A 23,800-nucleotide genomic window follows, 5' to 3' on the forward strand; every position below is an offset into this window, starting at 1 on the left:
GAGCGGCTGGGCCCGTGAGCCCTGGCCACTGGGCCTGCGTGTCTGGAGCCTGTGCTCCACAACAGGAGAGGCCACAGCAGTGAGAGGCCTGTGTACCGCAAAAAAATAAAATAAAAAAAATAAAAAAAACCCTAGCGATTTGGTTCAAGCTGTGGAATGACAGTTATAAATGACCATGAGTAACTAGTTCTAATCTGCATTAAAAAATGTAGCAATATTTCCCCAATGTTCCAAACAAAACTCATCCTAAAAACTAAGCCTTCAGCATATTAAGACCAGGGCGCCTGTGTTCTGAAGCCTTGAAGGGTGACTGGCAGCGGGGCTGCTGGCTGGTGCGCAGGTGAGGTCAGGGCCGGTACTGCCCCCGGACCACCTGGTGGCCCAAAGTCTCAGGGAAGGTCTGAGCCAGCCTCTGGTAGGGGGGCCACGGGGGTCACGTCTCCTACTCTGCAATCTCACTCAAGGTGAACACGCAGGTTATCTTCCTGTATTCCTATCTGCCCATCTTACACCTGCTTTTCCTAACATGGAAAGCAAATTTCACAGATGTTTTCTTAAAAACAAGAGAACATCAAGCCTGAGTTTTCAAGTCACTTTTCCAGACACCAAGTCTTAATGTGAGAGTTTGCTGGGAAATTATAGCATTAGTAAAATCAGTGGGAGAGAGTCTGGCTTTTTTTTCATATTCTTATGAGTTGAGATTTATTTAAGAAAAGTATTGGCTATAAACCATAATTATACACATATAGTTTGCTTGTTTGCTTGTAAATCCGAAAAACCAAGGAATTGGCCCCCATATTTGGCCAATTTCTTAGGATGTTCAGGGCATCTGAGCAGTCATCCCTTTCTGAAGAGTCAGTTTGTATCTACTTAAATTTGTTAAACGCATCCTGAGTTTAAAAATGAAACAATCTCCCCCTTAATCAACAGAGAAATGAAGAGTAAGTTTACTTTCAAGTGTTGGTGGGACGTTCAGACTTGTCCCTGGTAAGGGGACTCGTGTGCTGCTGTGTTAACGCCCGCCACCCCTCAGTCCACGCCTGAGAGTGACCCAGCTCCAGTGCGGCTGATGGAGTTCTCCTGCAGACACCCCATGCGGGGAAGCAGAATTCCCATTTACTTTCATGACCTCTGATTTCAGAGCAGAGATTGCATATTATTTACTACTGGATGGCTTTCCTGAAATTTAATGAGGACTAAGTACAAATATGGCAGATATAGTTATTGGAGTTTTGTTCTGCACGGTCATGGGCTTCTTGGGCTCCCATTGGAAGCTTCTCACTCAATTCTGCTGGGAAGCTCATTAACATCAGACCTTCAGTCATTTCAGGAAGAGGTACCGAGGATTTCTTCTAGTTCATGCTTCCAACCCAAATTTGCACAAAAAAGAACTGTGGCATGAAATAAAAGGAGAACATAAAAGACACCGAAAAATCACTTGCCTCTCCTGGCCTCACCTTCTGACCCAAGTCCCTGCCCTGTCAAGCCTGAGAGGCTGTTCTGAATTTCCACCAACAAGAGAGAGACGGGGAAGGCACCGGAGTGGGGCTGCTGGTGGGCGGCTTCCAGGAGAGACGCAGCTTCTCACCAGCACCGTCCTCACTGAGTCCTGACTTTAGCCTGAAATAGCTCCAATGTCTGGAAGCCGGAACCCATAAAATGGGGGAGAGTCGGGCACCCCCCAACACTGAACTCCCGTCTCTGAGACGTGAAAAGAATCGCTTTATTGCTCATTCTGGCCCTGTCACGTGGTTCACCCCAGGAAAGGCGCCCAGCGGGAAGAAGGCAGCTCCTTCCCTTCTACAGACCATCACCATGACCCTTGTGTAGGGACCAAGTCCAGGCAGCTACAAAGCCCACCCTCAGCGGATGAGAGATGCGTAAATCAGTGGGGCTTTGGCTTGGTTTTCTGAATTTAGAATTGATGGAAAAATACCAAACTCAACAAGTGTGTTTATTTAGAAAGACTGATTGAACGGCTCCAGTTAGGCCTCTGAACACAGACGGAGCCAGCGTTTGAGGTCTACTCTGCTGGAGGGAAAGGAGTGACTCCTTAAAAATAACCGCAGAGGGGCTTCCCTGGTGGCGCAGTGGTTGGGAGTCCACCTGCCGATGCAGGGGACGCGGGTTCGTGCCCCGGTCTGGGAAGATCCCACATGCCGTGGAGTGGCTGGGCCCGTGAGCCATGGCTGCTGAGCCTGCGCGTCCAGAGCCTGTGCTCCGCAATGGGAGAGGCCACAACAGTGAGAGGCCCGCGTACCGCAAGACAAACAAACAAACAAAACAAAACAAAACCCAGAAACAAAGTCCTGAGCTCAGACGGGTGCAGACAAGATGCTTCCCTCTGAATCCCTTTTGCACCGCAAGTGTGTTACACTGTGCCCTCGCCGTGTGGTTGGGAGGTGTCAGGAAATGGGGCTGACCCATGGCACGCTGGAGTCATAACAATAAGGTTTATACAGCAGATGCACTGGAATAAATGGAACCACCACGATGACAGTGGTCTACTATCAGCGGTTCTGCTTGCGATCAGACGGCGAACTGTCTCATCCAGGGTCACCACTGAGGACAGCAGGGGCTGTCGTTCGCCCAGGGCGCTCTCACGAATCCAGAGATGAAGCAGGCCCGCCGGGCCCCCGCCCCCCTCCCCCATAACCTCACAGCGCCGGAGCCCCAAGGACGTGCTGCATCCTACATGCCCGTATTTGACTGAAACCACTGTGAGAACTTAGTGAGCTGTCCTGACGCTCCCCGAAGACCAGCGTCAGGAACCACGGTTTAAGGGGGACACAGCCCCACCTGCTCCTGCGTCTCTGCTGTGGGCCCAGGTGCGCCCACCACGCGCCCTGAGAACCCCTGGCAGGTTCCTCCCACCAGCTACTGACCTACTCCCCCCCCGCCCCCGCCGCCAGCCCCTCTTCTCTCCCCTTGGGCAGCTCCCGACTTTCCCCTGTGGCCCCTCCCCCGGGTGCAGGGCGGGAAGCCCCGAGGGCGGCAGGCTGTGGCCGTGAGGGTCTCTCCGGAGGCTGGGAACACCCGCCGGCCCGAAGGTCTCAGGACAGAGACCCTGCCCCCGCCCTCCATCACACCCGCTGCCCAGAGAGGCGCTGCCGCACCCCCTCCCTCGAAGGGAAGACCCCGCCCGCTGCAAAGACCGGAGGAGACCAACCAGCAGTTTCCGACCTGCTTCCACGTCACCCATCACTTCAACACGTGCCAGGCTTGGGTCTGGTTTTTCCTGTTTCCCCCGAACAGGGAACAAGTGGGCCTAGGAACCCTTTACACAACCAGCTACGAATTTCCCCAGAGTCATGGGTTCCAGCAGTAACTCGCCAGGGCGCTGTTGCTGGGCCCCTGGGGTGACGAGGCTCAGCACCCCGGCACCACGTTCCCTTTGCCCGGGACTCAGCCCCGCCTGGGGACCAAGCCATCAGGAGTGGGCGGGGGGCGGGGGGCGCAGAGCGCCGGCCCTGGTACCTGGCGGAGGCTGGTTACCCGGTGGAGACAGACTGGCTATCAGCTATCGAACCAGTGCCCGGCCGGCCCGCCCCCGCCCCCGCGAGCCTTGGTGGGTGGCGGGCGGTACTCACGATGGGGCTGGCGTTGATGTAGTCAGAGCTGCTGTGGCTGTTCTCTGATTTCAGCCGGATCCGGGAGTGGTCGTCTGCAAGCCCCAAAGCAGAGCGTTAACCCGTGCAGGGCATCATCCAGGGCCACCGCTGCCCCCTGCCCCCAGGTCCCGCTGAAGGCCGTCGCCGCACCTCATGCCTCCCTCCCTCCCTCCCTCCCTCCCCCACCGAGGGTCCTTCAGCCCACGAAGTGGAGCGTCGGGGTGTGCAGGGAACCTCGTGTTTTTCTTGTGTCAAGTTCCAACGCCAAGGCCGGGTGCTCCTTGGCAGTAGCTCATGTAGTGGTTGCCTTTAAATAACGCGTATTTGGTAACACAGAGAAAATAAACATCAACGTGGATATTAAAGCTATTAGACCATCATTCAATACATACAATTTTGTCGTCTAGAGGAGGTGAAATACCGAGATTACAAGAATGTAGCTTTACAAGGAGAAAAGAGCAAAAGAAAATGCAGCGGAAGAGGGTGCGGGGAGCAGTGTTCACTTGGGGACTCACCGACACAGAAACGTGCCTAAAACGGGCAAAACAATTTGATGGGTGTTGAAACCAGACACTCAGTGGGATTTAAGGACATGTGACCGGTCATAGCTTAATGTGTTTGCTATGTGAATCTTCCCTAACTTTGGTTCTGGAGTAACCACCCTTCTGCGGTCAGTGACAGCTCTCTGCCTGTTTTCAGGAGCTTTCACGGCCAGCAGGGCACCCCCGAGAGTCCCCGTTTCTCCCACCTTCCTCCCTTTTCTCTGCAAGGTGCAAACTTGAAAATGGGAAGCGCCGAGCTCCATCATCTTGTGAGGCAGTGAAAGCCTTCCGGCAGCCCCCAGACCACCTGCTTCTGCTGAGAAAACAGACAGCCTGGCTGCAGCCCTGGAGCTCAGGGTTTCCACGGCGGTGAGTGTGTTACCCCAAGTCCAGATTCCCGGCATTTCAGCCGCGTCTCCCCACTTCCTGCTCCCAGCCCCGGGAGCAGCTCGGCAGTGGAGTCAGGAGAGCACGCACGGGGGCTTTGCTGTGGTTTGTGTTTCTTTCCTTTCTCTGGGAGATTTTACTTATTTACTTATTTTTTGTTTTAAACAGTTCTGGGGCTTGGGAAACTTGGCGAAGCCTAAACTGATTGAACTTGGAAGGTATCGTCCACTGGAGACTGGACGCCACCCTATCCGTCTTATTGAGTTATTAACGTTGGCTTTTTCCCAGTAGAGACAAGACAGGTAAGAAACATCTAGAGACGGGGAAGGGGTTCACGCCTGACATGTTTACCTGAGCACAGGTGACACGGACCAGACGCTGTGGAATGTTCTGAAGGTGTTTACAATGGCAGCTGCCAAAGCCCCCCCGCTAGGGTGTGACCAACGATTCAAAAGTCCCCTGGACTCAATGGCTTCGGGGTCCTGCACAGATTTGTTCTTGAGAGACTGAAACTTGGCTGTGGCAGGAAGTTGAAATAAAACCCACGAGAAAAGTCGGTCAACTCGAACATTCCAAAGCGCTACAAACACTCACCCCAAAATGAAGTTCAGGAGGCCCAGTTTCTCAGTGTGTGTGTCGGGGGGGCGTCCAGACACATCAAAGCCAGAGATGGTGTGAGCCGCTTGGAAGCCGGGCCCTTCTCTGAATGGGGACTGTGCCTTCTGCCCACACACTGAAGCCTGGATACACAGAGCAGGGCTTCTAGCTGATTCCAAAGGGTTCCCGAGGGTCTCCCAGGAGCCCCCCTCACTGCAAATATTCTCCACAAGCCCACTTCAGGCGTTGCTAATAGCAGCAATTGGGCTACGTGCAGTGTCTGAGAACCCACTACCCAGGGCAGCGCTGCTGGCCATCGCGACGGAGGGAACCAGGGAGAAGGGCCCGGAGCTTCAGAGGGCGCCGATCACACCCAGAGCAGAGTGGCCCCCTGGTCGCACTGAACAGGCCCAGGATTGGGGGGCTGCCGGGTCCCTCTCATCTCCACAGGGCCCTGCAAGCAACCAGGCTCAGTAAACAAGTGCCAGCTGGATTTTCTAGTCGGAAAATCAAGAAAACCTGTCCTCAGTTTGGGAGTCTCGGTGAGCTTGACCCCCGATGGTTAATGGGAAAAACTTTTGAGCAGGACGGAGCCTGAGCTTGCTGCGAGGACAGCTCACGGCATCCTGCATCCCTGCGGGTACCGGTCCAGCCACCTTCATCCCACAGGGCACTCTTTCCAAGATGCCACTGAGCCTGGGACAAGGGCTTCCAAAGCTCAGAGTTCTACCTTCCCATCACATATTTGATATTGCAGCAATGTGTTGATTTAAAAATTAACAGTGGGGCTTCCCTGGTGGCGCAGTGGTTGAGAGTCCACCTGCCGATGACGGGGACATGGGTTCGTGCCCCCGTCCGGGAAGGTCCCACATGCCGCGGAGCATCTGGGCCCGTGAGCCATGGCCGCTGAGCCTGCGCATCTGGAGCCTGTGCTCCACAACGGGAGAGGCCACAACAGTGAGAAGCCCGCCTACCGCAAAAAAAAAAAAAAAAAATTAACAGTGAACTTTTTTTTTTTTTTTAAGTGTGGGACCATCTTGAACCTCCTTCTGAAACACCACGGCCATCCCAGAGGGGCCAGAGTCCGGCGGACGGTAGGCTGATGTAGCAGGGACAGTCCAGTGGACATTTCACTCGGCCGGGCAAGTGTCAACTATTTTGCGGTTCACTGTTCCTGTTCTCAAGGTGGCTGCTTGAATTCTTGGTGATGCACGGGGCAGACGAGGCTGCCAGGCAGGATTACTGATTCACTCAAGGTCAACAAGCCGGGTGGAGGTGAAGCCAGGGCGGGGCTCCTGAGCAAATAACCCCCTCTCTCTCCTCTGTGGATCAGCCAAATACCGTTCCTTTGTCTTCTCCATTATAAACACACAGCACAGAGCAAGAATGTTTACAACTGCAGCGCTTACATTTTAATTAAGAGCTGTGTGTGTCCTTCAAGATCTTGTTCTGAGACTTCACTGAGAAGCCAGGAAACAAGGAAATTCAGGTAGTGTCTTCCCGCTGTACCTGGCTCTATAACCGAGTTATTTTCCTCTCGTAAGATCCACAGTAGTAAATTTTATCAAGGAGGGAAGGAGAAGAACACATATTAAGAAGAAACTTGCTGAATTAACCCTCTGTGCCTGTTCCTTTTCTGAACCCCTGAAGAATTTATTGTGTACTGTTCCCCTGTTTAAGAACGGTGCTTTGAATGTCTGTAGCATTCTACCTGTCCTAATGTTTCACGTGTATTACCCTCCTTCTTCCTGGAACACTGTGCCATAGACAGAATAGAGTCCATTTTCCCATTTAGGTTGAAGAAACTAAGCCTCTAAAACATCAAGCAATTGACTTGGCAAAGACCACAGGGCTAAGGGTCCAGGTTTGACCCAGCCTGGCCACCTGCTAGCCTGGTGAGATTTGGGGAAATGATTCAGTATCTGAAAGTGTCAGATTTGTCATCTAAAATGTAGGATAACGGTATCTAACTCACAGGCTTGTTGTGATAAATGGCTTCTATAAAGTGCTCACATAAGGCCTGGCAGAGAGCAAGGGATTCAGGAACAAGTTCAAGATTACAGAGGGACACACACCTCACTGACAAAAAGTCGGCTGAACTGGCAAAGCTCACTGTGGGGTATAGGATGAGTTGTCGGTAAATAAGGATGACTTTCATAAATGCCAACAGAAGGAGGAAGGTCTAGAGTGGCTTCTTGATTATGACTAGGGCGAAGGAGCCTTGGAGAGAGGGAGGCTTTGGAGGACACTGTGGCTTAACCGTTCAGGCTTCTTTCTAGCCCGTGCCATGCATAGCCCGTGCCCATGTTCGACCAGAACCCACCCGAGGAGAGGGTGCGGAGGCCTCCCCCGCCTGTGACATCATCTCCTAACATGGATCTTTAAGGACAGCGTTTCCTTAGCCTCCCCAGTCGTGTCCCTCGCACTGAGTGTACTGATACGTGTATGAGTCAACAGTCTTCACTCCCCTAAGAGACGAAGTCATCGATACTGCTGGCGGTACCACGACTTAGACACCTGTAGCAGCCGTGAGAGGACACCGGCACTTGCCGTGGGGATGTCTTCAGCCGAGCGGCCTGTCAACATCCCCCGGGGCCCTGCAGCTATCTCAATTGTCTGTGAAGATTGAGATGAAACCGTTACACTGGCTGACGGCATCTTCTCTACCTGGAGGGTACGGCTGGTGCGAACATGCGGTGCGTCTGTGACGGGCCAGCACTCTGCCTCGAGGGCTCTGAGTCTTTCACGGAGACCCCGCACACCGGGCTGTGCTCACACATGGCACCAGCAGCGCCTCTTCCTTCCTGAATTTCCTGGGCCCCCTGACGGGTCAGCAAACCGCAAACATCACCTGAACTTCTCCACCAGCTGTTGACGCCAGTCTCATGTTCCCAGCCAGTCACACCTGGAAACGTCTTCATTGACTTGGCCTTGTCGCAGCTGAGGCAAAGCCATAAATGTTGGTATCATGTCTGTTGCAGGACCCTGAGAAGCTAAGTGCACGACACGTTCCTCCACAGACCTGGGAACTGGAGGCTGACGGCGTGAGCGTGAAGCGCTCTTGCTCGGAGGCGGTGAGTCCTCCTTGGAGTTGGGCTCACACTTCCTTCCACCAGCGCCGCTTCCTCAGGAAGCCCGGGAGCAAGGGCTCTGCTCTCGTGAAGAAACGCACACCTCAAACCACAAGACCATCAAACGTTCTGTGCCTCCTTGGCTCAGTGCCGGGCAGACTGGGGCGTCTGGGGCCCAGGGTCAGCACACCTGACGGCACCCACGGCGGCAAGGAGACAGGCTGGTTCCGTCCCCACCCAGGAAGCTGCCCCGCGGGTGACGGCCCACGGCCAGAGGCTCACGGCTGGCTTCCCGGTTCCAAACACGCCCGAAGCAGGTCCTGGAGGCACACGCGTGGCCTGAAACGTGGTCTGAAGACTTCTTCTCGTGTCTCATTTCTTACTTTCACCAGCATCTCTGCGGATCTCTCAAAAAAGCAATCCCTAAATAGGATCGCCACCCAGCTCGGCGGGTGAGTGACCATATAGGTGGGTGACAGGGGCTGGAGCACAGCAGGAGCCCCTGTTCTAACCTTGCTGCTCAGCATCTGCAAGGAAAAGGCCCCTCTGGGCTCGGCCTCTGTGCTGAGCAGGAAGAGGCTCCAAAGGTTTCAGGTAGTGGCCTGGCACCGCCCTGCCAACCACTGAGCCATCCAGGGGCGCCTGGTGTCGAAGGTTGAGTTGTGTCCCCCCCAAAAAGATGTGTGGGTGCACTAGCCCCCAGGACTTCGGGATGTGGCCTTATTTGGAGATGGGTCTGTACAGAGGGGATGGAGTGACAACACGGTCATATGGGTGGGGCTCAGCCCGTGCCTGGCGTCCTTATACAAGGGGGAGTTTGGAATCAGACACAGGCAGAGGAAGGATGACGTGTAGACACGAAGGCTGAGGAGAGGGCCTGGGACAGACACCCCCTCGAAGCCCTGAGGGGCCAGCCTTGTCCTGGACCCCGGCCTCCAGATGGGGAGGACACAGCTCTGTGGCCTGGACGCTCCCGCCCCCGAGTCGAGGCTCCGTCTGGGCCTGGTTTTCTCACGACGCCCTGTCTGCTCTTTTCACGTGTCTAACGTCTTCCAGTTCCCCACGTCTTCAATGAGGAGGTTGACCGAGATGACCAGAAAGTTCCTACCAGCTAAAAAATGTTAGCTTTCTATGAGAAAATTAGCCAATAGGCGTGAGGTGGCCCCTCATGAACCTGGGAGAGGGAAGGGAAGGAGGGGGAGGGGGAGGGGAAGGAGGGGGAGGGGGAAGGGAGGCGGGGGAGGGAGGAGGGGGAGGGAGAGGAGGGGGAGGGAGGAGGGGGAGGGAGGAGGGGGAGGGGGAGGGAGAGCAGGGGGAGGGTAGCTCTGCAGAGAGGTCCCGGCAGCCCCGGTGACTGCGTGGGAAGAGGCTCCGGGACCCAGCCCTGGGCCATGGTGGGCGGTGACGCCAGGGCACCGTCCTCGTGCCTGGAAGGCAGGATGGCGTGCAGAACAGTGTGGAAATGTTTGCTGGCAGCACTTGTGTTGCACACACACAAGAACAACTCTGCACAATAAGAGCACAGGCACCAACCAAGCAAAACTGCACCATCTGCACCGTTCTACCCAGAGACCATCAATCAACGGACCTCAGTTATGCATCTTCTCTGAGCGAAGACCTGCATCCCCACTCCCCCCCCCCCACCGTCCCCCCACCCCGCCGCTGAGCTGAGGACGGCCGGACACAGACGGCAAAGGGCGTGGCCTCAGAGGGCCCCTGTCGGGGGCAGCTCACACATGTTGAAACAAAGTGACAGAAGTCTGTGTTCTATTGAGCACAATGTTGCCACCAGAAAGCAATCCTGGTCTCCATCTGTGCCGACCAAGGGTGGACAGCGGGTGGACACAGGTGTCACCTTCAGCTGACAGTCACAGCACCTGACGGGGACCCAGGCTAGTATTGCTACACGTCTAAACTGAACTCTAATAAGGAAAGAATTGCTCGGTTGATGGTAACCTTGAGAGAACAGTGGCCAAACCATCTTAAAGTTTTGAGTTGCCAAGAAAGAGAATGCTAGGCATTTAACACATAACCAGATGAGGGAATTTTGTTCCAGAGACTCCAAAAGGGCACTGAGCCAAAGAGATGGGAAGCCCTAAAGGTCAGAGTTCTGATGACACGGTGGTAAATATCCAGAGTAAGAAAACGAGAAACAGACATCCAAAGAAACCAGGGTGGTCCGCAATGTAAAAGATCACATACGAAAGACGGAAGTGATCTTTTACATTGCGGGGACGGAAGCGTGCACGTAAACCAGGATCATCAGAAAGGCTGACATCCCGAGTGGGATGGTGCAAAATACACAGGGGATAACAGGAGAGACTGTGCACCTGTGTTTGTTTAAACCGAATGAAGCCTCTGTCTGGTGTAGATGAAATCAGTTTGGTAGACAACAAACAGAAAATCTATTCAGTTACAGTTTCGCCGCGGCCATCTCTATCAGAGAGTACCTTTTCAAACCAGCAAGGACAGAGAGGAGACAGTTAGGGGGTCGACAGATGCTGGGGGACGATGTTCACGGGCAGGTTCTGGTCTCCGGTCCCGTGACCAGAACAGGGTCTGCGAGTCCTCTGGGTGCAGCTGCAGCGGGTGCTGGCCACGTCCACAGCATGTCCTCGAGATGCACAGTCTGGCCACGGCTGGTTTCGACCTCATTGTGTCCCTGGGCCTCTGGGTCTCGGGTGCGTGACCAGAAGGGGGGAAATAGCGGGTCTGGGAACCAGGCAGTCAGCTTCCCAAGGACCAGGCCAGCCTCCTGACTGGAGAGCTTGTGAGAGTTTCGAGGGAGGGTGGCCGCCAGAAGAGGAGCTTATTAGGGTCAAGTCACGTCGGAAAACCAAGGGGGTTGTTCTAAAGTTACAAAGGCTAGAGAGACGCGAAGTCCAAAAGGCAGTTATGAACCTGGATTGCATCCTAGTTAACTAACTGCTGTAGATGATATAACTGGAATATTTGGAGCATTGGAAGATGGACTGGAATTAGCGGCTAATAGGGGATTACTGATTTTCTTAGTCACAACAGTGGGGTCGTAGTTACGTAGGAGAAGGTCTTTACTTTTAGGAGACACAGGCTAACGTATTTAGATGTCATGATGCCTAAACCCCACTTTGAAATAGTTCAGCCAGTAAAGAAGTAAAGCACACACACTGATCACACAAAAAAGGCAAAATACGGAGCGGCAGCCATGTGGACTCTAGCTGGTGGGAATATAGGCGATCGTCAAATTATCGTTTCAACCCGAGGATTTAAAACTTTTGCAATAAAAAGTGTGTGGGGGGAATTATGCCAAGCTGGCGACACTGCTTCTTTGCAAAGTGCCTCTGGACTGGCCGGCAAGGAATCCCCCGGGGTCAGGAGGGCAGGGGGTAAGCCACGTCGCCCCCTGACGCCCCGGCTCACCTCTGGCTCGAGGCTCTTGGGTGACGGAGTAAACGGGACATTGCACACCTGGCCTTTTGCACGGTCTACTGTGCAGGGATCTCCGGGGCTGCACGGGAGGGCGGCAGGCAAAGAGGGGCTCACGGAGCAGGCACTGGAATGTTCCTTCCTGGATCCAAGTCAGCCTGAGGGGGGCCTTGGTAGGCAGCGCCCTGTATTCATCCTGTTGAATGTGGCTCTGTCCATGACTCGAAGGCAGGTAAAACATGTTTATAAAATGTGCGGATGGCAAAAGGTGACCAGGAGTCAAACTCCCCTTGACTTTGAACAAGGATTCGTTTATCAGCAGTGGATGCAGAGTCCAATTCTGTATAAGGATGGACAGCTCAGGGCTGTGCCCTGTGATGTGCCCATTGCACGATGAATGGAAACTGGAAACATCCAGGTCAAGGAGGAAACACAGCCTGTCGCGGCCCTTCTGAAGGCTGTGATCGGCCTCTGGGTGCAGAAGCCAGAGCGGGTCCAGAAGAGGGGCCCAGCCCCGGCTCCCGTCTCTGCAAGCAGTATCGGGATTGGACGGTGAGAAGCACAGACACCAGGTGACAGGAGGTTGGATGTCTTACACATCCAGTGGCCCAGCTTCAAGGAAAGGAGTGAAGAGAAGGCAGAAGCTGAACCTGAGTGGTGAATTGTGCAGACAGCGGCGCGGCCCCCAGCCCGCAAGCAGCCCCTGTGCCCTGGGAGGCTCCGGCGGGGCGCTCCCACAGCCCAGGGACGCACCTCCAGAGGCTCCGCACGTGCACAGCCCCACGGGAAGGCCTGGGCGCTTCTGAAACGTGGCCCCTGCCTCCTCCCCGTGGCCCTTAAAAGCTCTTCAGTCTCAGGGAGCCCAGCTTCTGCTGTGATGTAGCAAAGGAAAAGCCTTCACAGAATTTGCTGGATAGTTTCTTGTCACCACCAACACACCCACAGCCTTCCCAAATCCAGAGGCAGTTACTCAGCTGGTTCTGAGGCCGAAAAAAGGGAGTGACAAAAAGACAGGCAAGTCAGCAACTTATCTGGACACTTAACTTTCTTGTGCAGCCGTTTTATGTGAGGGGAAGAAAATCCTGCTTGATTGTCGGATTTAGGAGAATTTCCCACGACTGATGGCTAGAGGCTAAGCAGGTCACTCAGATGTGGCTAAACCAGAATAGTCACTGCGGGGATTCTGCTGGGAGTTGGGAAAAATATGTAAACCAAAGGTTTGTTTGGAAATAGATTGTTTTCTGTGTGTTTCAAGGGAAGCGATGCTTTGTCAAGTACCGTGGGCCTTGGATGTATATTAGACGTTTCTTCTGTGGAAGTTCGAAATCTGTGTTCATGTTCCTGACTCAAAAAGTCTCAGGTGAGTCCACAAAAGCACAAGGGGCGTGGTGTCCCGTCAGCACAGGGCACCCAGGCTCGAACTCCAACACCCTCATCTGTCCGACGGGGGAGAGTTGCAGGAGGGTTGGGGGGCAGGCCCGGGGTGCTCAGGGGCTGCACTCTATGTGCTCAGCCTGGCCGCTGACCTTTCTGTCACACGTGGCCGAAGCCTGGTGCCACCAGGTGATGTGGCTCTTGGGAAGAGCCAGGCCAGAGTCGCTCTGACCCTCACCCGGCCCGTCTGCCAGGCAAGGCTGGGGGCCGAGCTGTGAGCTGGGTCAGCAACAACACCCTAGAAAGCTGGACTGTGAGAAACGGCATCACAAATCCTTCTGTCCATCTTCACGTACCTGTGTCTTCGGCTTTACATTCTCTCTGGCTTCATCTCTAAGTATTCCTGTGTCTCTATGTCTCTCTCTTGTTATTATAACTCAGAATCACAAACATTTTTCTGTTTAAGATGGCACACCAAAATAACATCGTATTCCTGTTTTTAATTTAAAAAACAGATGAGCGGAATATTGCATAATTCTTTTTAAAAAGGCAAAAAAAATAGAACTTAAAAATTAAATTCTTTAAACTTCTGAGCTATATAATTAGACCTAGCACAGTGCCAGCCAACACCTCATGAATGCTAGTTGACTTCTCCTTTGAAAGACAATCCACTTGTAGCTAGAATCTCCGGGCTGTCAGGGATGGGAAAGTCGCTAGCCCGGACGCTCTAGAATTTCCCACCAAACTGCCAACTGGGACGTCTTCCAGCCTCAGCTGGAACGGCCCTCTGTTGGGGGAGGTGGGGGGAGAGACGTTTCGGAGGCAGCAGACGAGCAAAGCCATGGAGGGGTTGGGAGGAGGGGAGCCTGCACGCTGCCGGACTGGGCGGGGTCCACGTGGGTGGCCCGGGGGGCCGCCGACCAGGGAGCCAGGCAATAACTCCCCTCTCCCGGGTGGAGGACGGACATGAGGAGAAGCGGGGCAGGAGCAGAACTGGTTCAGGGAGGGAAGTAGAGGCAGGAAGGTGGGGTCCAGCCAGGGGTGGGCCGGTACCATCAGATCCAGAAGTGAGGGGCCTCGCTGGAGGTGACGGGAGAGGATACGGCAAAAGGAGCAAATGCAGAGAGAGGTGGCCCCGGGGTTTCCATCCCGAGCCCTGAGCGAGCCTGAGTGACACGGGTGGGTGCTGCGGGGAGCACGGCGGACACGCGACGCTGTCGTGAGCACCCCACTGTCCCCGGCTGGGGCGTCGACGTCGGCTTCGGGGAGCAGGGCACGTGGAGGCCACCCTGTCAACACCCTACGCTCCGTCACGGACCGTTTCTGCGCCCTAAGGAGTCAACAGCCAGACAATACAAAGCAGGTCCCAGGAAGAGGCGGCGGTTCTCCCTGGTGGAGTTTGGCGAGACCAACAGGAGTTTAAGTGAGGCCATCGCCTGAGGGTCCTGCCTGGGAAGGGACAGCCGGTGGAGATCTGATGACAGGATTTCCTCTAAAAGTTAAGGAGGCAGGTGTGGAGGACAAAGGCGGGGACGCACTTGCTGGGACTGGACCTGCGCGTCTGGGGAGGCTCTATCTGCCCACTTGTCTCTGCAGGGTACTGGCCCCTAGTTCCTGCAGGACCCCGGGCAGGCGAGAACCTAGGTCAGGCTCTGGGACGGCCATGCCGGTCAAGAACAGTGGCCTCTCTCTAACGCCCAGCGCCGGAGTCCAGCCAAGAAGGCGCTTCCTCTTCAGAGCCCTGGCTCCGGCCCGCGTATGGCAGGCCCGAGGCTCTGGTCCAAGGGCTCCAGGGCCCTGGTCCCCGCGGGGCTGAAGCACCGCCCCCAAAGCTGAAGACAGGACACCCTACGTGCCTGAGGTCCTGGCCTGTGGACCCATCGCTGACTCGGCACAGACGGAGCCCAGCGGCCGGCCGGGCTGCAGGGCGCGTGGACGGGAACGTGCCGTGTTGTGGTTGCCTCTGTGGAAGGGATGCTTTGAACTTGAGTATTTACCCTACAGGGCCTGACACCCGAGGAAGCCTCCAGGCCTGGGAGCACGCTGGACCCAGGCTGAGGGGCTGTTTGCCCCCAGCACCTCATTATCTAGGGTGTAGTTGGAACACCCCTGCACCCCCTCATCTGGATCCTCTCTGAGGACAGTGGCCAGGCTTGGTTGACTGGATGACCCAGTGTCTGGCAGCAGCTCTTGGCACAAGTAGGTGCTTAATAAATATGTGTCAGTTACTAAATAAAAAACTTATAAATCGCAACAGCGCCTATTTTTAGAGCTCTTTAGGGAAAAGGCCCTCAGACATTACAGAACTAGTCTGAACACTGACTAAACAGTTAGAAAAAATTTACACCCAGAAGCAGTGTGTTAAGATTTTACAAAGGTGTGTAATTCCCAGGCTAGGGTCTAAAGCAGCACGGGAGTGTATCTTGGCTCTGGCTGTCCTGTGAGCAGGCATGGAGTCGCTGCCACTTACTACGAGATAGAACATCTGCTGCTGCATCTCCCAGGCCAGGGGGGCGGCGGGATGGGAGCCTGGCTGCGCCTTTGAGTGGTGCCAGGCTGGTCCCCCACTGGCTCCACAGGGCTGGGACGGGGCTTGTGACCCCAGGCACGCTTCCCTGCGAGGGGGCTGGTCCTGCCTGTGAGACCCAGTGTGGCTTTGCTGAGCCCTCGAAAAGTCAGCCCACAAAGTTCCTCCTGTCATGTGCGAGGTTTGCATGCATCTCTCTCGTCTTCCGTTACCAAGACACTCACTCGTGCAGTCGGCATTTACGTCAGACACTCTGGTCACAGACACTCCCCAGATCCCCTCCCCCTGCAGGGGGATGTGTAGTAACCACAGCCCAGACCGGCCTGGAACCTGCTAGGACATGGGAGGCTGGTGTCTCTAGTGAAGTGACAGGAGGAGGGGAGCTGCAGGGGGGTGGGAAGACGCAGACTTGGCCCCGCCCTCCTTTAGTCCTCCGTGGGCCTCGGCACCTGTAGGTCACCTGTCACCTCACGCGGTGTGAGACCGCAGGGCTGGTACCTCCCTGTGTCCCCAACTCCTGGCAGTGACTCCTGGCGATGTTGGTGACACGCTGTCAGGCTGAAGGCTGCTGGGGCACCTGTGTCTGCTCGTGCTGTGCCCACAGCCTGCCCGGCCCACGTGACTGCCTGTCAACTCCTCACGGCCCTAACTGCTCAAGGACTACGGCATGAGCCCAAGTACAGGGAGGACGAGGCTCCAGGGGTTCAGGAACGAACCTCAGATCCCAGAGCAACAGCACGTGCTCCCTGAAATCTGTATGTCCCACCGTGGTTCCAGGGCTCGGCCGCAAGGCCAAAAGGAAGAAACGGTTCTGTGTTTCGAGGCTGGTGTCGGGGGCAGGCTCAAAGGGTGGTGGTCTCCCTGCCCTTTACATGAGGCGAATGGATGGACCCAGACTTCATCATACTAAGTGAAGTAACTCAAACAGAGAAAGACAAATGCCATATGATATCACTTACATGTGGAATCTAAAATATGGCACAGATGAACTTATCTACAAAACAGAAACAGACCCACAGACGTAGAAAACACACTTATGCTTACCAGAGGGGAAGGTGGGGGGATAAATCAGGAGCATGGGATTGACATGTACACACTGCCATATATAAAATAGATAACCAACAAGGACCTGCTGTATAGCACAGGGAACTCTACTCAATATTTTGCAGTAACCTATAAGGGAAAAGAATCTGAAAAAGAATATCTATCCATCATCTATCTATCTATCTATCTATCATCCATCCATCATCTATCACCTGTCTATCATCTATCATCTATCGACCTATTATCTATCATCTATCTATATATCATCTATCTATCTACCTATTATCTATCATCTATCTATCATCTATCATCTATCATCCATCTATCATCTCTCATCTATCTATCATCTATTATCTATGTATCATCTATGTATCCACCTATCTACTTATCTATCATCTATATGTCATCTATCTATCATCTATCATCCATCTATCATCTCTCATCTATCATCTATCATCTATCAATCTATTATCTATATATCTATCTACCTATCTACTTATCTATCTATCCATGTATAACTAAATCACTTTGCTGTACATCTGAAACTAACATGACATTGTAAATCAACTCCACTTCAATAAAATAAAAAAAAATCAAGTGAGGGGACGTTTCCTGGCAGAGAGAGCAGACGGGCAGGAGCGGAGGCGCTGCGGCCGCACGAGCGCAGCGGGAAATCCTGGGGGGCAGGTGCAGCCCATCCCCACCGCCACCAGCCGCCCTCCCAGCCAGAGCCCCGGCGGTACGTACAGGTCAGCACTGCGGGGCAGCGGTTCTTGGGCACGTTCTCCTCCCTCTGGGCCTCGAGCGAGCTGTTGGGCTCGGCCTGGTAGGCACACAGGGCCTCCCACTCCTTCTCCAGGCGGTTCTTGTTCTTCAGGTGGTCCTCCATGTAGGCCTGCAACGGAGCGCGAGGGTCAGGAGAGCCAGCCGGGAGGGCACGGGCCACTGGCGGTGACGGGGACGCCGGGCGGCCCATGGGGTGCAGCCCACAGCTCCCCTGCTGAGGGGGGGTAGGGCTGGCTCGGGGCCTGGTACAGGGCCGAGGACTAACCAGATGCAGGGCGTGCGGCAAAGGCTGCCCCGTGGTTTGGTGGTTGCTTCAAAGGGGGTCACGCTGCGTTTACCGCGGTGCCGAGGGGGGCGGTGAGAACACCCAGTGACCTTGAAAACAGACGCACACACCGCAGACCAGGTCTGATGCGCCAGTCCCAAGGTGGGATGTGTGTCCAGCCAGGAGCGAGGTCACGGGATGGGCGCAGTCAGGGAGGCTTATGGCGCCGCACTTTGTGGGGAGAGGTTTCACACAGCGCAGGGGAGGGGCAGGCATGCGTGCAGGGGTGTCCGGTGCGGCCGGGGACAGCGGGAGCCCGGGGCCCTGAATGTCTGGCTGGGGCATCCAGGCTCTGAAGTCAGGAGTAAGGGAGGTTTGGGAGCCAGGTCTGCGGGCCCTGCCTGTGTGCTTGGAAACGCGTACGGGAGGACCTTGCTCTCTGCATCAAAGAAGGGACGTGCCCAGATACACGAAGAAGCTACCGCAGTGCTACGCGGAGGAAGCGAGCTGGAGCTGGGTTACAAAACAGGGCCAACAGAAGCGTGTTTGTTAGTGACTTCAGCCTGAGAAAGCATCTCAGTAAGTCATGCTCTGCACTCAGTCTCATTTTCTTTTTCCCCATCTCAGAGAACCACTGGTTACCAACAGATACTATGTTGCAATAATTGTTTGAAATATTTTCAGTGAAAACTACGGAACACACTGTTTGAAAACTATTGTATGTATCCAAGCAAAATCGTGTCCAAGTGGTTTCTCTTGGACAGAAACGGAAACCACACCCTCCCAAGATCCTCCAGAGCCTGGGCCAGGCGCTCAGCCAGGGGTCCCGGTGGGGACAGCCAGGAGGGGTGGGGACCCTGCCCGGCACCATGGCTGCCGTTTAGTCCCCAGATGAGGGCTGACTATGCGCACAGGCCCTGGTGCAGGGAGGGAGCGCAGGTGTCACCAGCGGTGACGACAATCCTGCCACTCGCCACACATTCGAGGGCAGGGACCTCAGACGGGGCCTTCGCTAGGGCTGCCCCCGCTCCCGTTTCTGTTGGCACAGAAGTCATTTTTCTTGAAATTGGCTGGCTTTTCTGAACCCACCGGGGGTGATGCATTTAAGACACTGGGCTACTCTGATGTGCGCAGCATCACGTGGCTGGCAGTGTTAAAAAACAAAAACAACAAACCAAGTATTTGACCCACAGCTGCTCTGATCTTAATTTGTCGGGCACTTGTCTGCTGGCAGCGATACTAGGAGAACTGGATGGGGAAACCAAGGCCTCCAGAACGTTCCCTCCACAAAGACTCCCAAGCCAGTCCTGCCTACTCACCTTATTGACCTGTTCAGTCCAGAAGTGACCGTGATTTTAAGGAAAAGCATTTCAAAGGATCCACCCGAGTGGCTTTATTGTGTCCAAAGGAAATAGCGGTCCCATCCTCTAATACCTTGCTTGTGGGTTTTCAAATATGCCCGCACAGCAAAATGAAACACACACGTACACACGAGGTCAGGTCTCCAGCGGTCAAGCACCCCGATGTCTGGCCAAAGCTTACACCCGTTCCACATCACCCTGACCCTCCGTCAGGCCCCTTGTCTACTCACTCCAGCTGACCACCTGGCTCAGAGCATCCCCCCACTGCTCTTGGCCGCCCTGGCTCATCGGCGCCCACTCCAGGGGACAGAGAGGCATGAGAAAAGGAAAGAAACTCCACCAGACAGTCGTGCTGGGGTCCCACACTTCTCAGGGAAATGTTGACTACAGCGACTTGAACTGTTTTGTATTATTCACTCAACAAACACCGACTCTAATCCATGTTGGTCTGACCGGTGTGTGTATCAATGTACGTGAGCTGAACCAGAGCTCGGAAGCCGGGTGCCTGGTGGGCGATGTTCCAGGGGAGAAGTCACCCTTGGGGCCACCTGGCCCAGCAGCTGAGGGCCCCCCTGGCAGGTATGGCTCCAGGAGGGCCAGCGACGGGGTCCTGGGTGACGGTCACATATCCCTCAGCCCCCTGCTCCAGCCGCTTAGGGAACCAGCAGATGGTCTTTTATGCAGAAGACTGAGAACTGTGACCATGAACCCCTTTTCAGGGACAGACCGTGAACCTCAGAAGCTCACCCTCATCAGGAACAGAAACATCGCAGCAGCTCTAAGTCCCCGGCCACTGCCAGCCCCTGGTGCCCACACAGCTCACAGGTTTCTTTGGGTGTGGAAGAAGCAAACTTAAGGGCACCATCTAGAAAATGTAAACACAGACTGCTTTCTTTTGGGACAATCCTTATGGAATATCAGATACATATTTCTTGTACCAAAGTTACCCTAATAAGGATGACACTTAAGTTTGGGGAAATACCAACTAGCTTATTATCTAGCTTAAAATATGGTGTGTGCGGGGGTCCCCGGGAAGGAGGGGTAGTTCTGGGTGAAGTGTACAGTCTCAGTGCTTCTGTGGTTACTTTCCCCAAGACTCGTTAATGTACAGTCTTCCAAATGGATGTAAAACTGTTCTTGGCAAAATGATCTGGGATCCTCACTTTTCTTTGGAAAATACTGTTCACAAAATCCATCATAAACGAATATAATAAAATGTTTCAATAAAATGTGATGGATTCTAAAATGATAAACCTTGGCAGGTTTAATCAGGTCTCAAATGTTGTCTGCAAAAGGGGCATCGGATATTATCTTAATTCCTGTAAACTGCAGCTGTTTAACTTTTCACATTTATCTTAACTAAGTGAAATCATGCTGCAAGTTCACTTGAATTTCTAAATTTATGGCAAGAAGTATCAACTGGGACTCTAGTTTTCAAGCTCGAGTGACACAGGGAGGAAACTGTAGTTATGAACATTATTACTTTTTTTCATTGAGAATTAACTCATCTAAAGATACACTTGATTATATTAAAACTGAGATAAATTTTTCATCCTCTCAGCATGTATTACTACAATAGTCTGTGTTTGCCCTGCTCCGGTCATTTCAATTTGACCTGCTCTTTGTTTTTCTATTAGTATTTTTACAAAACATCATTCACTGTATTAAATGGACATAATTCCCATCCACGTCTGAGGAGCTTTTGCTCTTTATGTTTGTGGATTAGATGTTTTTCTTCTGAGACATGAGAGTATGTTTCATGTTGTCTGTCAGGAAGCTAGGCCTTGGTAGTCAAATAACGTGTTTTACACAAATACAAAACCTGCCGCCATAACTCAATACTATGAGGCCCCTTCTCTTCAAGGATGTGAGAACAGGTGCAGGGATCCTCCCCAGACACCATCCCCTCCTGGAATAATTAGGTAAGTGAACATGACATTTAAACGCTATGTACGTTCTTCCCCCAGACTGTAGGGGTTCTAAAAGCTGACATTTAAAATACTTTCATTTAACGTGTGTGTGTGTGTGTGTGTGTGTGTGTGTGTGTGTATGAGGGGGCGTGTGTGGTAGGAATGGGAGGAGGCCTTAGTTTAAAAAAAAAACAACTAACTTTTTATTCCATAAATAGCACATGTAGAAAATGAAGGAAAGCAGAATGAAAACAGACGCTGCTGATAACTTCTCCACCTGGAGCTAAACAGTAAGGCCTGTGATAAACTCCACCATTTCTGGTACATGTGTGAGATGCGGCTTTTTTTTCTTTTTTTTCTGTTCTGACAACCATTGCTTAAGCTTTGGACGACATCAATATTATAGAATTTTCTTATTTAAGTTGAGAAGATGCTGAGACGAGGGTCTTATAGACACAGAGCTGCTGGTGGCCTCCTACATCCTCTCTCACATCCCCTTTCTGGTTCCTTCACAGGCTGGCATTTCTGGTCACAATACCACCTGCTTCAAAAGCCACCAAGGGTGCCCAGATAGCATTGTCCTTTGTCAAGACTTCACTTTACTAACCTGCTATTCCGTCCCAATAAGAACACGTCCCACTGTTTGAACCCTCCCCCGTCACCACCATTCTGGACGCTTTCTCCCTGCTGGTTGTTCTGTCATGAATCTACCCAGAAGTGCAGGTCAGTACAGACGCATCATCCTCCCTCACGCCCACCGCTGCCTTATCTGATCTTGCTTTCCCACAACCCACCCCCCGCCTCAGACACTAGTTTAAAAACTGCATTTCTGAGACATGGATCCCAGTCTGCTTTGTGGGCACCAGGGCCTCCCTCCTCTCATGAGATCACTTGTTCAGGGTGGGGCCCGTGCCGCATGCACTTAGCACATAGTCAATATGCGTTGAATGACTGAACATAGCCTGGAAAATTCTGTAAGAAATTTGTGTTCCAGATAAAAGTCGTATATTGATGACTGGCATGCCAAAAAGTTTGCCACTGAATCTTCTGAAACTTGGAAGAACTGCCCCAAAAAGTACCACAGGACTTCGGAATGTTCATTAAATATTTCCTGCTGCCTTCTTCCTTGCTGAGTTAGCCAACAAACAGCTTCACGATTCATGTCGAATGGGTGGTTCCCCGTCCTAACGTCCCAGTGACAGCCCCAAGGTCGCGGCGGTCTCACAGATTTGGAGGAGCAGCCACAGGTCAGAAAGCTCTTCTCCCAGACTCTCTTCCCTTTTGGTCTTAACCATCCTCAGGGTCCAGGTCTGGCGCTGTCTCCCTGAGACGCTTCTGTAGACTCCTGTGCCCTCAACGAGTGGCCCTCACTGGGGACGTGCCATGCGCCGTCACTAGTGTAAGAAGCCTGTCTTCCCCGTGGGTCGTGAGCTCCTGGGCGTTAGGGACCCGTCTTATACCAACATCATCAGCCTGCACAGAGGAAGCGCTGGGATACACAGAGCAGAGCACGACGAATCACCAGCACTGAGGGGGGCGGGTCAGCCAGATGAATGGGATCCCCTGCCACGTACATGCAGAAGACCTCTGTCAAGTGGAGTCGGGGCTCAGCACCAGTTGGTTCAATTTGAAGAGCTTATACAGATGAGTTATGACAGCTACCCCGGTTCTTAAAGAACGTTCGGAAGTAAGTAAGTCTTTAATGTTGAAGAGTTACTCGCTACACTCAGCTAGATTTTGGGTGACAGGGGTGGGGGATTCCAAAGGGTTCTTGGCTGGAAGGACACAGCGTTGTGTGTCCATCCTCCTGGAGTCTATCAGGGGAATTTCACTCGAGCTAATTCCAGATGAGCCCTGAGCACAAAGGTTTCTAAAACCTTCTTGAATTGTGATACTTTTCAAGGGCCTAGGTTTGATGCATTTGCATAAAGATAATCCCCATATCCCGAGGTTTCAGAATATGGGTTTTCCAAGTTTGTAGCCGAACCGGCTGACACTGACCTCGTGACCCCCGACCACACAACAGCATCATTTACAACAGGCTGAAGATGGACCTGCATTTCTTCTGAGTTTCTTGCTCCTTGAGGATGGCGTCAGCTTTCACAAGACCTATTTTCTGAGCTCTTGGCTCAGTCTAAGGTTTTCCTCTTTAATCCGCCTCTCATTTCTGACTTTATCCTTCCAGCTCCCCAGCTCACATCCCCTTTTCTAGCCCACACAATTAGCCCGTTTGGGTAGGAAAATGACCAACAGTTTCTGGGCCAGGAGAACCATGTGCCACCTGATGACTTTCCAGGAAATGCTCTCATGTGTTGAACAAACCACTGGCTTCCACGTTTAATGGAATCATTTTACACAGAATCCCAAACCTGTGGAACAAAAGTGTTACTGCCATTATAAGGTGGAGACTTGTGTCCACAATTTGTTATTATCGCTCAAATATATTCTGCACTGTTTTCTGATCAAATTGTCAGCATCTTCAGGTCAAGAAAGCAATTCCTAGGAATATGGAGCATAATAGAGTTTCGTTAATCACAGGAGCACTTTGTATCTTTGGGAGATTAATTCTACCCATCACTCACAGAGTCTTTGTGAATGCCTAAGGGAGCTTTTCCAACAGGAAGGCAACTCTAATAAAACGGAGAAGGCATTCGGCCTGATTTTGAAAGACTTCTTAACGATGTGATAAACAAAAAGGTTTGGTCCCCACACAACGACTTTTTGGGCAAACCATCCAATCTCACGGACCCTTAATTTACATAAAACCGGGAATCATAGTACGTATTTCTAAGGTGGTTCTGACGCTTGACTGAGTTAATATATCATCTATACTTTGTAACTATGAAGCATGTACAGATGGAAGGGGTGGTGATTCTCATTAGAAAATCTCTTAATGTCTCTTCTATATTCTGTGACTACA

General features: G+C 52.9%; 1 protein-coding gene across 1 annotated transcript in view; it reads right to left on the bottom strand.

Annotated features, from left to right (window-relative positions):
- Window positions 1-23,800, bottom strand: part of PTPRN2 (protein tyrosine phosphatase receptor type N2) — a 686,072-nt gene that overhangs the window by 43,449 nt on the left and 618,823 nt on the right. Inside the window, 2 exon segments of the mRNA XM_060107962.1 lie at window positions 3,591-3,664; window positions 17,306-17,453. Of these exon segments, the coding sequence (XP_059963945.1) occupies window positions 3,591-3,664; window positions 17,306-17,453 (222 nt within the window).

Source organism: Mesoplodon densirostris, chromosome 9, assembly GCF_025265405.1.
Source record: "Mesoplodon densirostris isolate mMesDen1 chromosome 9, mMesDen1 primary haplotype, whole genome shotgun sequence".
Classification (NCBI taxonomy): Eukaryota; Metazoa; Chordata; class Mammalia; order Artiodactyla; family Ziphiidae; genus Mesoplodon; species Mesoplodon densirostris.